Consider the following 18,003-nt stretch of genomic DNA (forward strand, 5'->3'; position numbering starts at 1 on the left):
ATCCAAATAACAGCATTCCTACAGTAAAGCATGGAGGTGGTAAGATCCTGTTATGGGGGTGTTTCTCTGCAGCAGGGACTGGAGCACTTGTCAATGGGAAGAAGAAAGTTGTCAATGGGAAGAAGGTTTAACTTCCAACATGACAATGATCCAAAGCACACAGAAAAACTGACCACACAGTGGTTGAAGGAGAAAAAGGTGAATGTCCTTGCATGACCTACTCAAAGCCCAGACTTAAAGCCCATTGAAAATCTGTGGAATGACTTGAACACTGCAGTCCACAAACAGTCACCATCAAATTTAACTGAACATGAGCAGTTCTGCAAAGAAGAGTGGGCAAATATTGCAAAGTCTAGATGTGCAAAGTTAGTAGAGACAGATCTCAAATCAAAGGTGGTTCAACAAAATACTGACACAAGGGGTGATCCTTTTTCCAACTCCGTGATTCTGTTTTTTTATTTTTTATTTTTCTGACATGTTGGTGTTATATCTTTCACTTGGATATTATAAGTTGCACTGAGTAAATACAGCTGGATAAAACAAAAACTGTGGCCATCTTCATTTCAGGCTGCAAAGCAACAAATTGTGATTATTTTAAAGGGGGTGATTCTTTTCTATACCCACTGTAAATCCTGGTATTTAACAAAAACATTGCTGAAATCACACAGTGCATGCCTGGCTTAAGTGAAACATAAAAGAGCGGTAGATACCTAGGACCAGAGTTAAGAACCACTGTCTAACGTTGTCTTGGGAAAACTGCTGGAAATCAGATCATACAGCAGCTGAATAAAACACACATACCTAGGGCAATATTTAAAGCATTCTGTAAATTTGTTCTTACAAAATACAAAGTAAGTTTCTGAAGCCATGTTTGCAACATAAAAAAAAAATCAAGATAAAACAATTTGACCTCAGTGAGCGGAAATACAGTATATTAAACACAGACAGAGAGCATACATGATAAAGCACTAACCTATCAGGGCCTCAAAACAGTTTGCCATGGCATGTCGAAGGTCTGACTCCCTGCACAGGTCAGGGCCGTGGGCATATAACATGAACCGATCCAACTCCAATTTCTGGGGATCCAAAACAATGATTAAAAAAAACAAAAAGAACAATGACTACTAACACCCACCAACACAAAACTATGAAAACTCCACGTATGCATGCCAAAATATGTGCTAATACAAGACTTTAACTCATCAAAACAGTTATGCAAAGGTTTAAATCGACTTAATGTTAATGCTTGATGTCAACACACTGATATCATGGTTCCAAAAAATATATATATAAATATATATATATATATATATATATATATATATATATATATATGTGTGTGTGTGTGTGTGTCTGTGTATTTTTTTTAAATGTTTATGGTTTATGAATTTTCAGTGTGCGGACATTATTTTTTGATTATCCTTATCATCTAGTAAATGGTCACCTTAGCAAGCATAGCAAGATGCTGATTCTGAACGATTGCTGTGCGATATGTGGCGAGTCCTCCCTCCTCCAGGTTTGGGAACAGGTAGTAGAGATGCACACTGAAAAAAAAAAAAAAAAAAGACAAATATATGACTACAATAGGCTAATGAATGAAAGCTTAAGAGAACAACATCCTGGAGAAACAACAGATTTGAAATAAAAAAAGAAACTTCAAAAGCTAATCTCAGTGAGACATGCTCTATGTAGTGGCAGATTTATAGCACTGTTGAAAAGCAAGAGGTCTCACCTGGTCAGGAACTCAACAACTGCATCACCAAGAAACTCTAACCGCTCATTATGATTGATTCTGTTAAAAGTACAGGGATCACATCCTTTAGTTGTTATAATGTTTCTACTGCCGTTTTAAAATGTAAAAATTGAAGAAAAAAAAAATTCCGAAATGATCACTAAATGTTTATCATAAGAAACAAATAACTGGACTAAAATAAAATCATACAATAAAAAACACACACACACACACACACACACACACACCTGGAGGGTGACGGGTCATCCTGGCCCAATCTTGACATAATATTAATCAAGGTGTTAATTCCTAGTGAAAAAGGGACAAAATCATTTAGAGTAGAGTAGGACTACTTCTTAAAAAAAAACTAAAAAAAACAAACAAAAGGCTCTCAAACACATGTACAGAGAGATATGCTAACCCTTTTTCCTCATGTACATATGATGCACTTTCCGGTCTCCATATTTGGGCTGGCGTATGCCACAGTTTGACAGAGAGTTGCGAGCATGGTCAGGATTCATCCCAAAATTGAGATGATGACTGGGGTGAGTCATTGCCAACTGGGCAAGAAAGAAAAGCGAGAGTTATAATGCATAACGTGAAACCAAACATCAACAGCCACTGAACACAGTATAATGACCTTTATGACCATTAAGTACTATAGTTACATGCTAACACTTAACATGCACATACTAGTAGCTATGCAGGACTGAACACCCAACAACAAGCAGAACTGAAAACTGTTCTGTAAGATCAGAGACTTATGCTGCCTTTCTTAGACTTTTTGTTGAAAATGTTGCTAATTTAAATGTCACTTAGGGCAACATTATCCAGCTAAATAATAAAGATAAGAATGTGTAAAAACTGCAAGAAAAACTTGGGATAAATAATCTTGGAATCATCAGATGGGATGAGCATTACTAATCAACCAGTCATGTTCTGCGTCGTATGCCATAATTTTTCATGTCTGGATGTGGATGTACTTCTAACTGTTGTGGAGTTACATTATAGTGAGTTACTTTCCAGTTGTTATTGCAAATTAAAAAGTTAAGGCTTCAATTCCAAGAATCTTGTTCAGACAGGCCTTTATTTGCTGCTTTGCAAATTCCAAATGGGATTTAATGTGCCTTGACTAAGGAGAGGCTTCCATCTGGACTATCGGCCATAATACTGGGATCAGTGCAACACTTCACACATAATCGGAGTAAACTAATTTAAAACTGTTGTGTAGTTATACATTATAGTGGTTTAGCTTTTAATTTCCAGCTGTTATTGCAAACTGAAAAATGTAGATCATTTTTCTTAAAACAAACAAACAAACACTTTACAAGTGTTTTATATACATATTCTTTTATATTTTATTTTATATTCATGAAAAAAAAAAACAATTCTGGCAGATATAAAATGAAAATAAAATCTATATTTTTTCTTTGGTGGAGCCAGAGAAAATACTGGCAGAGCAAGGAAAAACCTGAACTACTAAATACTTATTCTGCAGCCCTGGTAACCTGTGCCACAATTTTCCAGAATGAAAAACAACCCTACACAAGTATTTACTCTTTCTCTTACCTGCAGCAGGCATCGTTCTTTGAACATGTAACCGATCAGCTTGTCTAAATGCATCAGGCACTGGTGGTAGCGGATGTGGTGGGTGAGAACAGGCAGCATCATGGCATGCTGCAAAAATAAGGCATCCAATTAAAATGTTTGGCCTTTTTCATGCTTTTAGTAAGCAGGACAGTTGAGAAGCATGGGGTGGAGAGTTGGGAACGGGATTAGCAAAGGACTGCGAGTCGGGAGGTGCGCTTGCACTATATGTCCGTGCGCTAACCACTAGGCTATCAGTGCTGACTGATTACATTATATGTTTAACATGGAATTAACACCATACTCTGCTATAGTCTAATTTGTTAACTGATATTTGTTTACAGTCATAATAGCGGAAAAATATCTGCAATAAAACAGATAAACATTTGGTAACAGAATCTGCACATCCATGAGTGTAGCGCAGCAGATCATTATTTTATATGCTTTATAAACGTGTACTTCATTGTGTTCTCAGGCATTTACGAGACAATGTGTACTAAATAACTACTCAAATATTAAAGGGGTCATATGATGCGATTAAAATTTTTCCTTTCTCTTTGGAGTGTTACAAGCTCTTGGTGCATAAAGAAGATCTGTAAAGTTGCAAAGACTAAAGTCTCAAATCCAAAGAGATATTCTTTATAAATGTTAAGAGTCAACCACGCCTACCTAAAACGGCTCGTTCTAACACGCCCCCACATGTCTACGTCACGATGTGGGAAGATTTGCATAATGCCACCCAATTTTTCATGCAAAAAAGAAGGCGTAACTTTAATTCTTGCTGTTGCCACCGCTGCTATGTTGTGGAGTTGCTGTGTGTTTCGTTGTGAAAGCGAAACTACTTTGTTTGGCCTTCTAAAAGAGGACACAACTAGAAATCAGTGGTTAAGTTGCATTTACTACACTGTTCCAGAACAGTTCAACCCAAATATTCAGATGTGTGCTGCGCATTTTATGGAGGATGAGGACTGTTTCCTGAACCAGTAGCCTACAATGCGTCTGTGGCACAAAGGCTGTTTCAATAAAGTTGGGCAGTTCCAACTTTGCAAGGACAGTCTGGCGCTTCTGACTCACAGCCTATAAGTACGTTTTTTATATTTAAATAATTTGCCACTGATGATTCAAACGCCAGTTTTGAGCAGTGTAGAGTAGGCTCGTTGTTTGTTGTTTCTCTGATCACAAATGTAGACATGGTTTTATGTTTGCACAGCGCGATACACAATGCAATGCATAAAAAGACAGTATAAGTCATTATAATCAGTAATTATGTCCCCACTGGATGCAACAAATGCCTAATTTGTAATGGGTTTTGTCTCGTCCTGCTGGGAGACGGCATCACAGTATGTTAAGGGATGTAACATTTCCGTCAAACACTTGAGGCACTTGGCCAATCACTTTGGCTTTTTTTAGAACGATGAGCTTTGTAAAAATCGACACGTTTCAGAAAGGCGGGGCATAGAGGAGAAACAGTAATGTACATTATATGGAAAATAATGTGTTTATTTAACCTTAAACCGCATAAACACATTGCATTACACCAAATACACAAATAATGTTCTTTTTAGCAACGTCATATGACCCCTTTAAATATTACTTAATTCACAGTTAACTCAAGTACAACGATTTGAGTGATGGAACATTATGTGCAATAGAACAATGTGGGAAAAAAAACTGAACTGAATACTTTCTGAATGCAGTGTTTTAATTAACATCTGTGCTAATCAAGTTTTCGCCACACATTTTAAATTCAAAAGCACAGTTTTAGATACAAATGTTCTTTTTTATTTTGTTTATCTTGTTTGAGCCCTAGCCAACACTTCAGCAAACCCAAGTTCTGAAGTGAATGTGTGTTTGTGTATGTGTGTACCTGGCAAACATCAGAGCGGATACCAGACTTCCAGAAACCCTGACTGCTGAGCTCCACAGTGACCTCCCTTCTCATCGTATTCTTCTGCCTGATCTTCTGCAGAGCTTCCTGTAAATCACAGTTTTTTGGACACATTATTCACACAATAATGACAATGTACTGTAGTAAAACCTGATGCCTTCAAACTGCTCATTCAGTCAATGCGCAAGTTTTTTTTTTTTTTTTATGAAAAAGAACTTCATGCTACCCTTCCATAGTGATCATATTTATTATTTAAGGTGTCTTTGTCACATTAGCTATTTCTATGTACATAAACCACACATGCAGACACTTACCTCTCTTTGCGTTAACTTCTGTTTTTCAATTTGTTTAACCTTCGGGCTGTTGGCCAACAAGTGCCGCAATTTCACATAACTCTTCCACAACTTTTGATACCTGCAATGAAAGCAGTAAACGGCAGTATTTCACCTTTATCATTATCATATTATTAAAAAAAAAATCAGTATTAATAATAACTCACTGCATCAAAATAAAAGCTTAATGGTATAATGTTTGAAAATGAAGAAATTTAGTAAATATTAGCTGTTACAATTGTATTGTAAAATTTTGTTGCAGTTATTCTTATATTTTTTAAATATTCACCATAAAAAAAAACACTCATTTTGATTTTTGTTGTTTTATCATCATATTGAATAGGTCAAAAACAGAGGGAATGTGGCTTATGATAACTCAAGGGGAGAGAGATTTCTGTTTAACTCTGTTCCCTTTATTCCCTTTAACTCGTGTTCCCTTTAAGTGGTTCTCAAACCTGGCGACCCAACGCTCTGCATATTTTGCATGTCTCTCTTATTTAGCACACCTGATTCAGATAAACAGCTTGTTAGAAGAGAGCTCCAAGCATGAACTGTGAAAGTTGAAAGTTTACTTTTCTTCTGAACATTCATTCACGGATTTGCCAATTTACCTCTGTAAATAAATACAATTTAAATTCACGTCTTGCACACTTTAATGCCCTTTGAATGGAAAATATGCGCTCCCTTCGAACTGAAATCATGGCAGAATATCCTGTGAAGTCCACTTTGCAGGGCACTTATGGTAGATTAGAACAAACGTCTGAAGTGACATTTGAGAAACACAAAATGTGCAAAGCGGTCGGTCGCGAGGACTGGAATTGAGAACAACTGCTTTAACTAAAAGAGGTCTGAGCTTGTTCTTGTAAAGTGTAAACACCCTTAAAGTAAACTTTTTTAGGAACTTAAGCATAGTATTGGTTTAAATTAAATTATAAGAACCACTTCAGAAAACCCTTACCATTATAAGTCAAGCTAAAAAGCAAAAAGCGAAGTGGTGAGTGCTCAGTCAGACTTACTGCGGGTCTCCGGCGTAGCTAAGCTGGGCAGGTCGGATACCAAAATGCACAATGATGGGAAAAGTGATGACACTGGAATTGAACTGCTCACGATCTAACTGGTCAATCCTCACAGAACTGGGTTTCTGTGTGAATAGACACATACACAAGCACACATTTAAAGTGCAGTCGTGTTTTAATGACATGACAGTGGCCTTGAACTTATTAGTGTGGATGCATAATCATGCAAAGACTTATGGCTACTGATGTCAGTGCAGAAAGAATCTATTTACATATGTATCTGTCACCTATTATTTATTTATTGTACAATATTTCCTCATTAAAAAAGGCTCCTCATCTTCCTCTGTGCCATTCAGAGGCATATGAATATTCAGTCTGCTCACCTGACATCAGGCCATTGTTTGTGTGAATGTGTTTTACCATGCCAGGGTTGGTGACGATCATGCCCTTGCATTCCTCAGCGTATTTCTGCCACTCCAGCTCCTCCCACTGTAGCATGTTTGCGATCTCCTCTTCGGGAACTAGAGCTGTGCTGCTGCGCAGCAGATACAGCAGCACCTGGTGCATGGACAGCACCTCCTTTCCTCCATCTGACACACATGAGCAGACACGACAACGTCAATCACACTGATGAAGCATTCTCACAATCAGAATCAGAAAGAGCTTTATTGCCAGGTATGTTTACACATACGAGGATTTGTTTTGGTGACAGAAGCTTCCACAGCACAAACAGAATGACAAGACAAGACACAGATAATAAAAAGAATAAAAATAGGATAAGTAAATAGGAAATAACAATATACAAATAGACAATAGATGGTATGTGTGTGTACAAGTATGTAATGTGCAAATGCAAGGAAATGTAAATAAGAAGTATGCGTGTTAAATAAATAAATGTATAAATAGTGTTACACATTTATTGCCAAGTTAACTGTTCATGAGATGGATTGCCTGAGGGAAAAAAAACTGTTCTTATGCCTGGCTGTACTGGTGCTCAGTGCTCTGTAGCACCGACCAGACGACAACAGTTCAAAGAGGAAGCGGCCTGGGTGTGAGGGGTCCAGAATGATTTTGCCAGCTCTTTTATTCACTCTGGATGAGTGCAGCTCTTGGAGAGTGGGGAGGGTTGTATCAGTGATTTGCTCAGCAGTCCGGACTATCCTCTGCAATCTTCTAAGATCTGGTTTGGTACCTGAGCTGAACCAGACAGTTGTAGAATTGCAGAGAACGGATTCAATGACAGCCTCTGCTGGGCCTTCTTGACAATGGAGTCTATGTGAGTGTCCCACTTCAGGTCCTGAGAGATGGTGGTGCCCAATAAACTGAATGACTCTGCTGCAGACACAGTGCTGTTCATGATGGTGAGTAGGGGGAGTGGTGGGGGGTTTCTCCTGAAGTCCACTATCATCTCCATTGTTTTGAGCGTGTTAAGCTCCAGGTTGTTGTGATTGCACCAGACAGCCAGCTCTTTAACTTCCTGTCTATAAGCAGACTCGTCACCATCCTGGATGAGGCTAACAAATGTGGTGTCATCTGCAAACTTCAGAAGCTTGACAGAGGGTTTTTTAGAGGTGCAGTCATTGGTGTAGAGGGAGAAGAGCAGTGAGGAGAGAACGCATCCCTGGGGGGCGCCAGTGCTGATCATACGGGTGCTGGATGAGAATTTTCCTAGCTTTACTAGCTGCTGCCTGTCTGTCAGGAAGTTGGTGATCCACTAACAGACAGAGGTGGGCACAAAGAGCTGAGTTAATTTGGACAGGAGGAGGTTTGGGATGATAGTGTTTGAAGCCCGAGCTGAAGTCCACGAACAGGAAATTCGCATAAGTCCCTGGTTTATCCAGATGTTGTAGAATATAATGCAGTCCCATGTTGACTGCATCATCCACAGATCTATTTGCTCGGTAAGAAACAGAGCCGCCTGAGTTTTGCAGTGAACCACTGTTTGTCATTGTTGTAAGTTAAATGAGTCCTGGTAGGAATGCACATATACTCACAGAAACTGATATATACTGAACAAAATTATAAACGCAACACTTTTGTTTTTGCCCCCATTTTTCATGAGCTGAACTCAAAGATCCAAGACATTTTCTATGTACACAAAAGGCCTATTTCTCTCAAATATTGTTCACAAAACTGTCTAAGGGTGCTTTCACACATGGCTCGTTGTTTCGGAACCTGGCTCGTTTCCCCCCTTAGCTCGGTTCGTTTGGGCATATGTGAACACGGCAATCGCGCTCGGATCCGCGCCAAAACAATCGGTCCGAGATCGCCTGAACGAGGTGGTCTCGGCTCGATTGAAAACGAACTCTGGAGCGGTTCGGTTGTAGTGAGAAAGCAATCCGATCCAACGGACCAACGAACCAGGCTATATCACAATTTATGATGGGTAATTACGTAAGTTCCGTGAAAAGCATTAGCTTTGTTGTTTTGCTAATACTTCAAAATGAACCTGTGAATGTCTGTGGGTGAGCACGTCTTCGCCATTCAAAATAAAAAAGCGCACTTTTTAATTTTATAATGCCGTCTTATTGCTCTGGTCCGAGAACAAGTCAGTATCTGGTGTGACCACCATTTGCCTCACGCAGTGCAACACATCTCCTTCGCATAGAGTTGATCAGGTTGTTGATTGTGGCCTGTGGAATGTTGGTCCACTCCTCTTCAATGGCTGTGCGAAGTTGCTGGATATTGGCAGGAACTGGAACACGCTGTCGTATACGCCGATCCAGAGTATCCCAAACATGCTCAATGGGTGACATGTCCGGTGAGTATGCTGGCCATGCAAGAACTGGGATGTTTTCAGCTTCCAGGAATTGTGTACAGATCCTTGCAACATGGCGAATAACTGTAACTTGATTTTAAGCCATTCAAATACACTTATATCCATATTTAAAACTTTATAAACACTTTTTTCTCACTTCCGGTGACTGTGGTACGCGGAAGACGTTCTGAAAAAAACTGTTCTTATGCCTGGCTGTACTGGTGCTCAGTGCTCTGTAGCACCGACCAGACGACAACAGTTCAAAGAGGAAGCGGCCTGGGTGTGAGGGGTCCAGAATGATTTTGCCAGCTCTTTTATTCACTCTGGATGAGTGCAGCTCTTGGAGAGTGGGGAGGGTTGTATCAGTGATTTGCTCAGCAGTCCGGACTATCCTCTGCAATCTTCTAAGATCTGATTTGGTACCTGAGCTGAACCAGACAGTTGTAGAATTGCAGAGAACGGATTCAACGTCTTATTGCTCTGGTCCGAGAACCAGTCAGTATCTGGTGTGACCACCATTTGCCTCACGCAGTGCAACGCATCTCCTTCGCATAGAGTTGATCAGGTTGTTGATTGTGGCCTGTGGAATGTTGGTCCACTCCTCTTCAATGGCTGTGCGAAGTTGCTGGATATTGGCAGGAACTGGAACACGCTGTCGTATACGCCGATCCAGAGCATCCCAAACATGCTCAATGGGTGACATGTCCGGTGAGTATGCTGGCCATGCAAGAACTGGGATGTTTTCAGCTTCCAGGAATTGTGTACAGATCCTTGCAACATGGGGCCGTGCATTATGCTGCAACATGAGGTGATTGTTGCGGATGAATGGCACAACAATGGGCCTCAGGATCTCGTCACGGTTTATAATTTTGTTCAGTGTATGATGTTACAGAATCGGTGAGCTTGTCCAGATCGTTGGCTGCAGCTTCAAAAACACTCCAATTCAGTGCATTCAAAGCATTAGTCCATTCAATTAGTCCATCTTATCATAGTTTGCAGATTTAGGTGATTTCAGTTTCTGCTTGTAGGTCGGTATAAGATGAACCAAACAGTGATCAGAGAGCCCCAAAGCTGCCCGTGGGACAGAGTGATATTCATCCTTTATTGTGGTGTAGCAGTGATCCAGTATATTACAGTCTCTGGTAGGACATGTAACGTGCTGTCTGTATTTTGGCAGTTCACGGGAGAGATTTGTTGGTTCTGATTATCATGTTTATCGTGCTGAAATCATGCGTTTTAAACCATATTAGTTTAAACTTTGGTTTTCTGAGTGCACCCATCCGAAGCACACGGACAGAAAGTGGCCACCACATAGCATGCAAGTACTAAACTAAGTTCTCATTCACACACAAGTTTACGTTAAAACACACGAGTTACAAAAACAGTTGGTTATGTCTGTGAAGGTAAACGGCTGGGAAATAAACTGCATGTTTATTTTAGATCTGTGTGGCAGCAGCAATATACATTAAATAAATCAATAAATCCACTGCTCTCGTCTCCTCTGAGGCTGGGACTCTAAATAATGTTTTGTGCTTGTCTATGCAGCCAAAGACAGAACAGTTAGCATGTTTTGCTCAAACTTTCGCCATGGCATTAGAGCTGGTACACCATTGTCGCTTGCGAAATCAAATGCGAAACTTACAGATTAAGGGGCGGTAATATTATAATAAGATCCCTTTGCCACGTCACCGTTTTCTCAGATGCTTGCAGAAAAGGCTTACCAAAACAAAGTGACTGGGTTAATCTTTTTCATGTTTCCTTGGTTGGTAGATGCACCGGGGACCTGATTATAGCACTTAAAACCTGAAAAAATCAGATTTTCATGATATGTCACCTTTAAAGTCCCCGAGAATGATTATATCGGAGTCCGGGTGTTGTTACTCTATGTCTGTGATTTGATCAGCCAGTTGTTGTAGCGCCGCGCTCACGTGCACTTGAGATGGAATGTAAACACTCACAAGAATGAACGAGGTAAACTCCCGCGGCAAATAGAATGGCTTACACTTCTAGATCAGGACAGCACATCTTCTTCAACGCCGTTACATTTGTACACCACCTTTCGTTGATGTAGAAGCATGCCCCGCCACCAAGCAATTTCCCACGCTAATCCTGCATCGCGATGCCCTCTGAACAGCTGGAAGCCCTGCAGATGTAGTGCGCTGTCCGGAATGAGATTCGCCAGATGGATACTAGGCAGTGCCATTCTAAAGCCGTACTGTCTGAGCTTGACGAGTGTGCCGGCTTGCTTCCCACACTTGCATGTCTTAAAGCACTTGATCAGCGCTGCTGCTCCGCCAACTACAATGTCCAGCAAAATATCATAATAGTCGAAAACCGGTGAAATATTGGGTGGTGTCTACTGCCGAATTTTCAGCAATTCACCCCTGGTGAAACTGAAACTGTGTGATTGTAGGAATATAGCTAAAAACAGGACAAACTAATAAAAACATTAAAACAACTGTGGAGCTCCACACCAAGGTGGCCATCCGCTGAGCCATCTTGGAGAAAAACTCTCTACTGTATAAATAAACCAATCACCAATATATTAGCAAGTCATCCGTTTTTTGGGTGCCTATTCTTCAAGAGAGGAACTGTAATTGTTGTGTACATGTTCTGAAAGCAAATCTTTTCAACATTCAGAACAGGGTTCCTCAAATCTTGCCCTGGAGGGCCAATGCCCTGCAGAGTTTAGCTCCAACCCTAATCAAACACACCTGAGCAAGCTCATCAAGGTCTTCAGTATCCCTAGAAAATCACAGGTAAGTGAGTTTGATCAGGGTTTGAGCTAAACTCTGGAGGGCAGCGGCCGGATTTGAGGAACACTAGGCCTATAGGTACACATGTACAACAAACTTGTTGTTTTTTTTCATCAATACATTTTTGTTCATCAATGAAATGGACAGAAGGGCATTTAAAACTCACCTGGGAGGAACCGAACGAACCGTGGCATAAAATGAAACCTCTGACAACCTGACTGGCCGTTATCTTCAGGACCTGTGTGACAGCAAAACTATATTACTATGGCTTATATGCTTATGGTGCGCTTGTGTAGAGTTGAATGTGTGTGCGCACATTACCTGTGAGGTTCCAATCGTACAACTCCAAGATGTCTTTAAAGAGGTACGAGGAAAACAATTCCAGGCCTTTAATGCAGTAGTTCTGGTCAAACACAACAGATTACAATAGCTGAGCATTTGTGGGTCACTTCACTTGTGCTAGAAACAACCAATATGTCTGAAGTAGCACTAGAAATATCAATAACAAAGGGAAAATTAAATCCAGTTTCATTAATAATTAAGTCAAAGTGTCAAAACATTTTTGTTCCATTCTGAGAATTTTTTATTTCGTTTTTTTTTTATCAAGTATGTGCACAGAAATGTTATTCACAGTAACTAACATTTATAATTATAATCATATATACAAGATTAGGATAGTGAACTGACGAAAATGAGGAAAGTGTGAAATTTGATAATGTGGGGTGCCACATACCTCAGGCGCCATCTCTTCTATAAAGTGGATGGTGTAATCGATGTTGAAGCGAATAACCCGACACAAAGGGATCTAAAAGGGTGTGGCGGGGGAGGGAGACAGTTAGTCTGGGAGATATATGTGCTGGCACATTAAATCCCATTAATGCTCGCTCACTGTCACATACTAATTTTATTCACTTCCGAGTTAAACAAGTTAAATACAAGTGATGATCTATGAACAATATCTGTGGCATGCTGTCAATTACTCTCAATCAAAAACCCCAATAATGCACTTGCAGTGGAAGTCTATAGGGCAAGACATTTGCAATGGTTTAAAAACAGAAATTTGCAGCTCTTATGTATGATAAAGACTTGTTCATCTTCTAAAAGTGACATTTATTCATTTATTTTCTGCAATTAGAACTTTATACTCAAAACACCACTTGAAGTGTACTCGTTCTCTGAAGCCACGACACCGTAATAAAGAGGTCTAAATTTAGAGATCTGCACCATTAAAGAAATTTACTGTAATCTTACATTTTATTCATGGATTAACTATTCAGAAAAGGCACACAAAAATGTGTCATATCAGGTCTGATGTCAATGATGCAGAAAACCATTCACATTTTGGATGGTCAGAGATCACCTGATCAGCCAAATACTACTTACAGTGGTGTGAAAAAGTGTTGGCCCCCTTCCTGATTTCTTTTTTTTTTTTGCATGTTTGTCACACTTTAATGTTTCAGATCAAACAAATTTAAATATTACACAAAGATAATGCAAGTAAATACAAAATGCAGTTTTTAAAATGATGATTTCATTTATTAAGGGAAAAAAGCTGTCCAAACCTACGTGGCCCTACGTGAAAAATGTATTGCCCCCCTCCTGTTAAATCATGAAAGAACTGCAATTAACCAAATTATTTTAGAAAGCCGAGTTAAATTTCACTAGCCACACCCAGGCCTGATTACTGCCAGACCAGTTGAATCAAGAAATCACTTAAATAGAACCTGTCTGACAAAGTGAAGCATGCTTAAAGAGCAACACATCATGCTGCGATCTAAAGAAATTCAAGAACAGATGAGAATCACAATAGTTGACATGTATCAGTCTGGAAAGGATTATAAAAAACCCTCCAATGTGGCTGAATTAAAACAATTCTGCAAAGAAGAGTGGGCCAAAATTCCTCCACAGCGATGTGAAAGACTCATTGTCAGTTATCGCAAACACTTGATTGCAGTTGTTGCTGCAAAGCGTGGCACAAACAGTTATCAGATTTAGGGGGCAATTATTTTTTTCACGTAGGGCCAGGCAGGTTTGGACAGCTTTTTTCCCTTAATAAAATAAATAATCATTTAAAAACTGCATTTTGTATGTACTTGCATTATCTTTGTGTAATATTCAAATGTGTTCAATCTTTTAATTGTGACAAATATGCAAAAAAATTTAAAAACAGGAAGGGGGCCAACACTTTTTCACACCACTGTAGTTTATGTCAGTAAACATGGAACATAACACGTGTCCTATATTCCAAGTCTTTTACAGACATGCAATACATTTCAATCTGTTTCTCACAAAAAAACAAGTTGGTAACACTTGTGCCAAAGTACTCAAATTACATGCACACTTCTGCATATCCAAACTTGACATATCCCTTTTGGTCAAAAAACATGCAATGCAAGAACCAAAAAGCACTGCAAACATTTAGTTAAACATCTCCTTTTGTGCTGCACAGAAGAAAAACAAGTCATATGGGTTTGAAACAACATAGAGGTTAGTGAATGACAAATTTAACATTAAGGGTCAGATTTACTAAACAGGGCAAATTAGCTTGAGACTGCAATCCTATAAAAGCACTGACAGTGGAAAGTGATGATCTACTGACAATGTGCAAATTAAAGAACACAGGCAACTAATTTCCACAATGGTCAACTTAATCTACCAACAGTCCAAATTAGTAACTACCGCAGCCATATCAAGAGCAAAATGGGCTAAGACATGCTTTTTTGGGAGTTAAATTATGACGCAAATACCAGTAAATTGACTACCACACACTTTAATAAATCACGTTGCATGATTTATTTGAATACTCTCCTCCCATCAATGTTGCGTCTGAAAAGGAAACTCCTACAAACGCATATGTGGTAAGGCCAGTCAGCCGCTAAAATAACTGTCCATGCCTTGTCTTTGCTAATTTTTCACTACATGTCTTTAGTAAATCGTAACACTGTTTGCGCTGACACAAGCTGTTAGTAAATCTGAGCCCAAAAGTCTAACTGAAAAGTTCTGACATGACTTTTAGCTGTTGAACTACTGTTATAAGCAGAGAAACTTCTGGATATGTGCTGCTGATATAATTCCTATGAGTGGAGTTTATTTCACAAACAGTTACACTATGGCTCGTCTGCCAAGTTAAAACAGACAAGTTTATATTATTTAGATACCGTTTTTTTAAATTGTTGTTTATTCACAAACACTAAAGAACATTATAGTAATCTAGTTATTAGTTTTGAATGCAACCATGCAGAAGTCACATGCTTACATTAGTAAGTGGTGTGTGAGAGAAGCAGGAAAAGCCCTCAAAAAGGTACTCGTGGTCATCATACTCAATAACCGTGGGTCTATCTGTCTGAAAGAGAGAGAGAAAAAGCAACAGTTTTATTCACAGGCAGAACCAACAAAAGAACAGAAAAATAATAATCAGATGAACACTTAGATTAAAACAGCACAGAAACCTACTAGGAAGTTGGTGGGTGGGGACACAGTTATTCTGTAGTGGAACAGTTTACCAGCATTGTTACTCATCGGCCGACACGCTTTCACTGGCTATAAGAGAGAGAAAAAGATGCTGACCATTCCAATCAGTTTGACAACCCAGACAATGACTGACATTTAAAACAATCAAATAGATGAAATGTGACAATGCACAAAAGCAAAACAAAACATTGATGAATGGTCCATTGACATCAGGAATGCAAATTTTCATTAGGTGTTATAGTTTGGCTAAAGATATTAAGCATAAACCTCTTATACCAGCCTATCAACCTCACTCCCCTTTTGGTTCAAGTTGGAGAACAAAAAGACAACAGTGTCCACTTCTAACAGTTTTCCACTGACGTGGGTCAGGTGCGAGTCCCAGGGACATTGGTTCAACTCTGGCCCTAAAAATGTGCTGGTCTCAAATGAAGCTGTGGAGCAGGGGCTGAGAAATGCCGAAACTTCCACCATTCTGGAGAGGTACCTGTTACCAGTGTTTTTTACAGGTTGCAGAGAAGATATAAAATTGACTATTTTCTTGGTCTTTATGTCTTTGAAAGAAAGCAAGACAGAAAAATCCATCCCACACTGACCACTTATGACAGATGTCTTGGCACATTTCTTCAGCATCTGTTTGTTATCCAGTTAATGGAGTTAATCTTTAGAATAAAACTTCCATTACTCCAAATCTTGTGTTCTGTGTGAATGGCCCCCAATGCAGCACTTGACTCAGATAACACTTGCCAATGCAGAGTTTGAGTTCAATTGGAGCACCACATGTGCAAATATTTACTATCAACTCCTTGCTATCCTAGGCCCAACAGAGCCATGCAATCATTTAGCCTATTCATGCAGAAATTTAGATTAAGGGTTTAGAAAAGTCTCATCCCAGAATATTCCCGCTTTTTCAAACATGCTTCCAAAACATCTCTCCTGAACAGTTTGTGCTTTTCATATTGCACAGAATAGGTCTTTTTCCACCAGTTGTCTTATTAATTCTAAACTTCAGATACTTTCAAATATTTGCCTATAAAAGTGTATAACCCAAAAAAAAAGTATTACAAATCGAATTATGGCTGTAAAAGCGATGAAATGATTGAATGAATGCGTGTATACCTGTTCACCCGGATAAATACTGTGTCGGATTCCAGTTCGCCTGGCTTTGGCACTGCACTTGCATAACGGCCCGTCATTCATCTGAGTTTTAAACGCAAGAACAAAGAAATAAGAATAACTGTAACTTGATTTTAAGCCATTCAAATACACTTATATAAAGTGGACCTCAGATGATGCCAGCCATGAAACAACATACAGAACTACCAAATTTTGCTATAAGTTTGATTGCATCATATAAGAATTGCTGTTAATAGTGTTCATCGTCTGTTTGATTACGTCTATAATTGATTTTTCCGTACATTTCTGCCATATGTACATTAACTGACAGTCACCACTGATAAGCTACCACTAAATATTGTAGAAACTTAATTTGCTGTAAAGTTGCTTTGCAACGATTTGTATCGTGAACAGCGCTATACAAATAAACTTGAATTGAATATAAATCAAACAATTAATACTTATGCAAATGTAATAACTTCAGCACTAATGGTTATTTTAAGAACTCTTTAGATTATTTTCTTTAGATTATTATATAAGTTAGTTGAAACTGTTGACACGTCTATAGCTAGCTACATGAATAACACATCTGGTTTAAGTGATACTTCAACCAAAAAATAAAATTGTGTCATCATTTACTCACCTTCGCGCTCCTAATACAAAACGTCTTGTAAAGAGATAAAATGACATCATATGATGAACAGATGTAAAGCCTAAATTAACTCCATTCACCATAGAAAGCAATTGTATTTTTCACAAAACGTAATTAAACCACTCAATTCATATGGATTTGTTTTACAATGCCTTTATAACCTACTTGGATCTTTTTAAGTTTTGGTCACAAGACAGTAAGACAGAAACCTCTTAGGTTTTATTAAACAAACAAACAAACTAATACAAAAAAATTCTTAATTTGTGTTCGGAAAACGAATTGTCTTACGCGTTTCAAATGACATGAGGGTGAGTAAATGATGACAGTAGTTTAATTTGTGGGTGAAGCATCCCATTACTAGCACAGGCATTTTAAAGGGGTCATATGATGCGATTTCAATTTTTCAAAGTTTTGGTCACAAGACAGTAAGACAGAAACCTCTTAGGTTTTATTAAACAAACAAACTAACTAATACAAAAAAATTCTTAATTTGTGTTCGGAAAACGAATTGTCTTACGTGTTTCAAATGACATGAGGGTGAGTAAATGATGACAGAAGTTTAATTTTTGGGTGAAGCATCCCATTACTAGCACAGGCATTTTAAAGGGGTCATATGATGCGATTTCAATTTTTCCTTTCTCTTTGGAGTGTTACAAGCTCTTGGTGCATAAAGAAGATCTGTAAAGTTGCAAAAACTA

The 18,003-nt window shown here is 38.8% G+C and overlaps 1 protein-coding gene across 4 annotated transcripts in view; it reads right to left on the minus strand.

Moving 5' to 3' along the window:
* Positions 1-18,003, minus strand: part of LOC107556767 (ribonuclease 3-like) — a 46,851-nt gene that overhangs the window by 22,934 nt on the left and 5,914 nt on the right. For all 4 annotated transcript variants that reach the window (XM_016239964.1, XM_016239965.1, XM_016239962.1 and 1 more), the window contains 16 exons: positions 16,657-16,737; positions 15,523-15,609; positions 15,326-15,412; positions 12,803-12,874; positions 12,391-12,472; positions 12,236-12,307; positions 6,976-7,145; positions 6,556-6,680; positions 5,522-5,621; positions 5,187-5,294; positions 3,302-3,409; positions 2,154-2,292; positions 1,981-2,041; positions 1,733-1,792; positions 1,445-1,544; positions 974-1,076 (listed from right to left, as the gene is read on the minus strand). In XM_016239964.1, coding sequence (XP_016095450.1) covers positions 974-1,076; positions 1,445-1,544; positions 1,733-1,792; positions 1,981-2,041; positions 2,154-2,292; positions 3,302-3,409; positions 5,187-5,294; positions 5,522-5,621; positions 6,556-6,680; positions 6,976-7,145; positions 12,236-12,307; positions 12,391-12,472; positions 12,803-12,874; positions 15,326-15,412; positions 15,523-15,609; positions 16,657-16,737 — 1,555 coding nt within the window. The remainder of the gene's footprint in view (positions 1-973; positions 1,077-1,444; positions 1,545-1,732; positions 1,793-1,980; positions 2,042-2,153; positions 2,293-3,301; positions 3,410-5,186; positions 5,295-5,521; positions 5,622-6,555; positions 6,681-6,975; positions 7,146-12,235; positions 12,308-12,390; positions 12,473-12,802; positions 12,875-15,325; positions 15,413-15,522; positions 15,610-16,656; positions 16,738-18,003) is intronic.

The sequence above is a fragment of the Sinocyclocheilus grahami genome, unplaced genomic scaffold (assembly GCF_001515645.1).
Source record: "Sinocyclocheilus grahami isolate Dianchi unplaced genomic scaffold, SAMN03320097.WGS_v1.1 scaffold578.1, whole genome shotgun sequence".
Taxonomy (NCBI): Eukaryota; Metazoa; Chordata; class Actinopteri; order Cypriniformes; family Cyprinidae; genus Sinocyclocheilus; species Sinocyclocheilus grahami.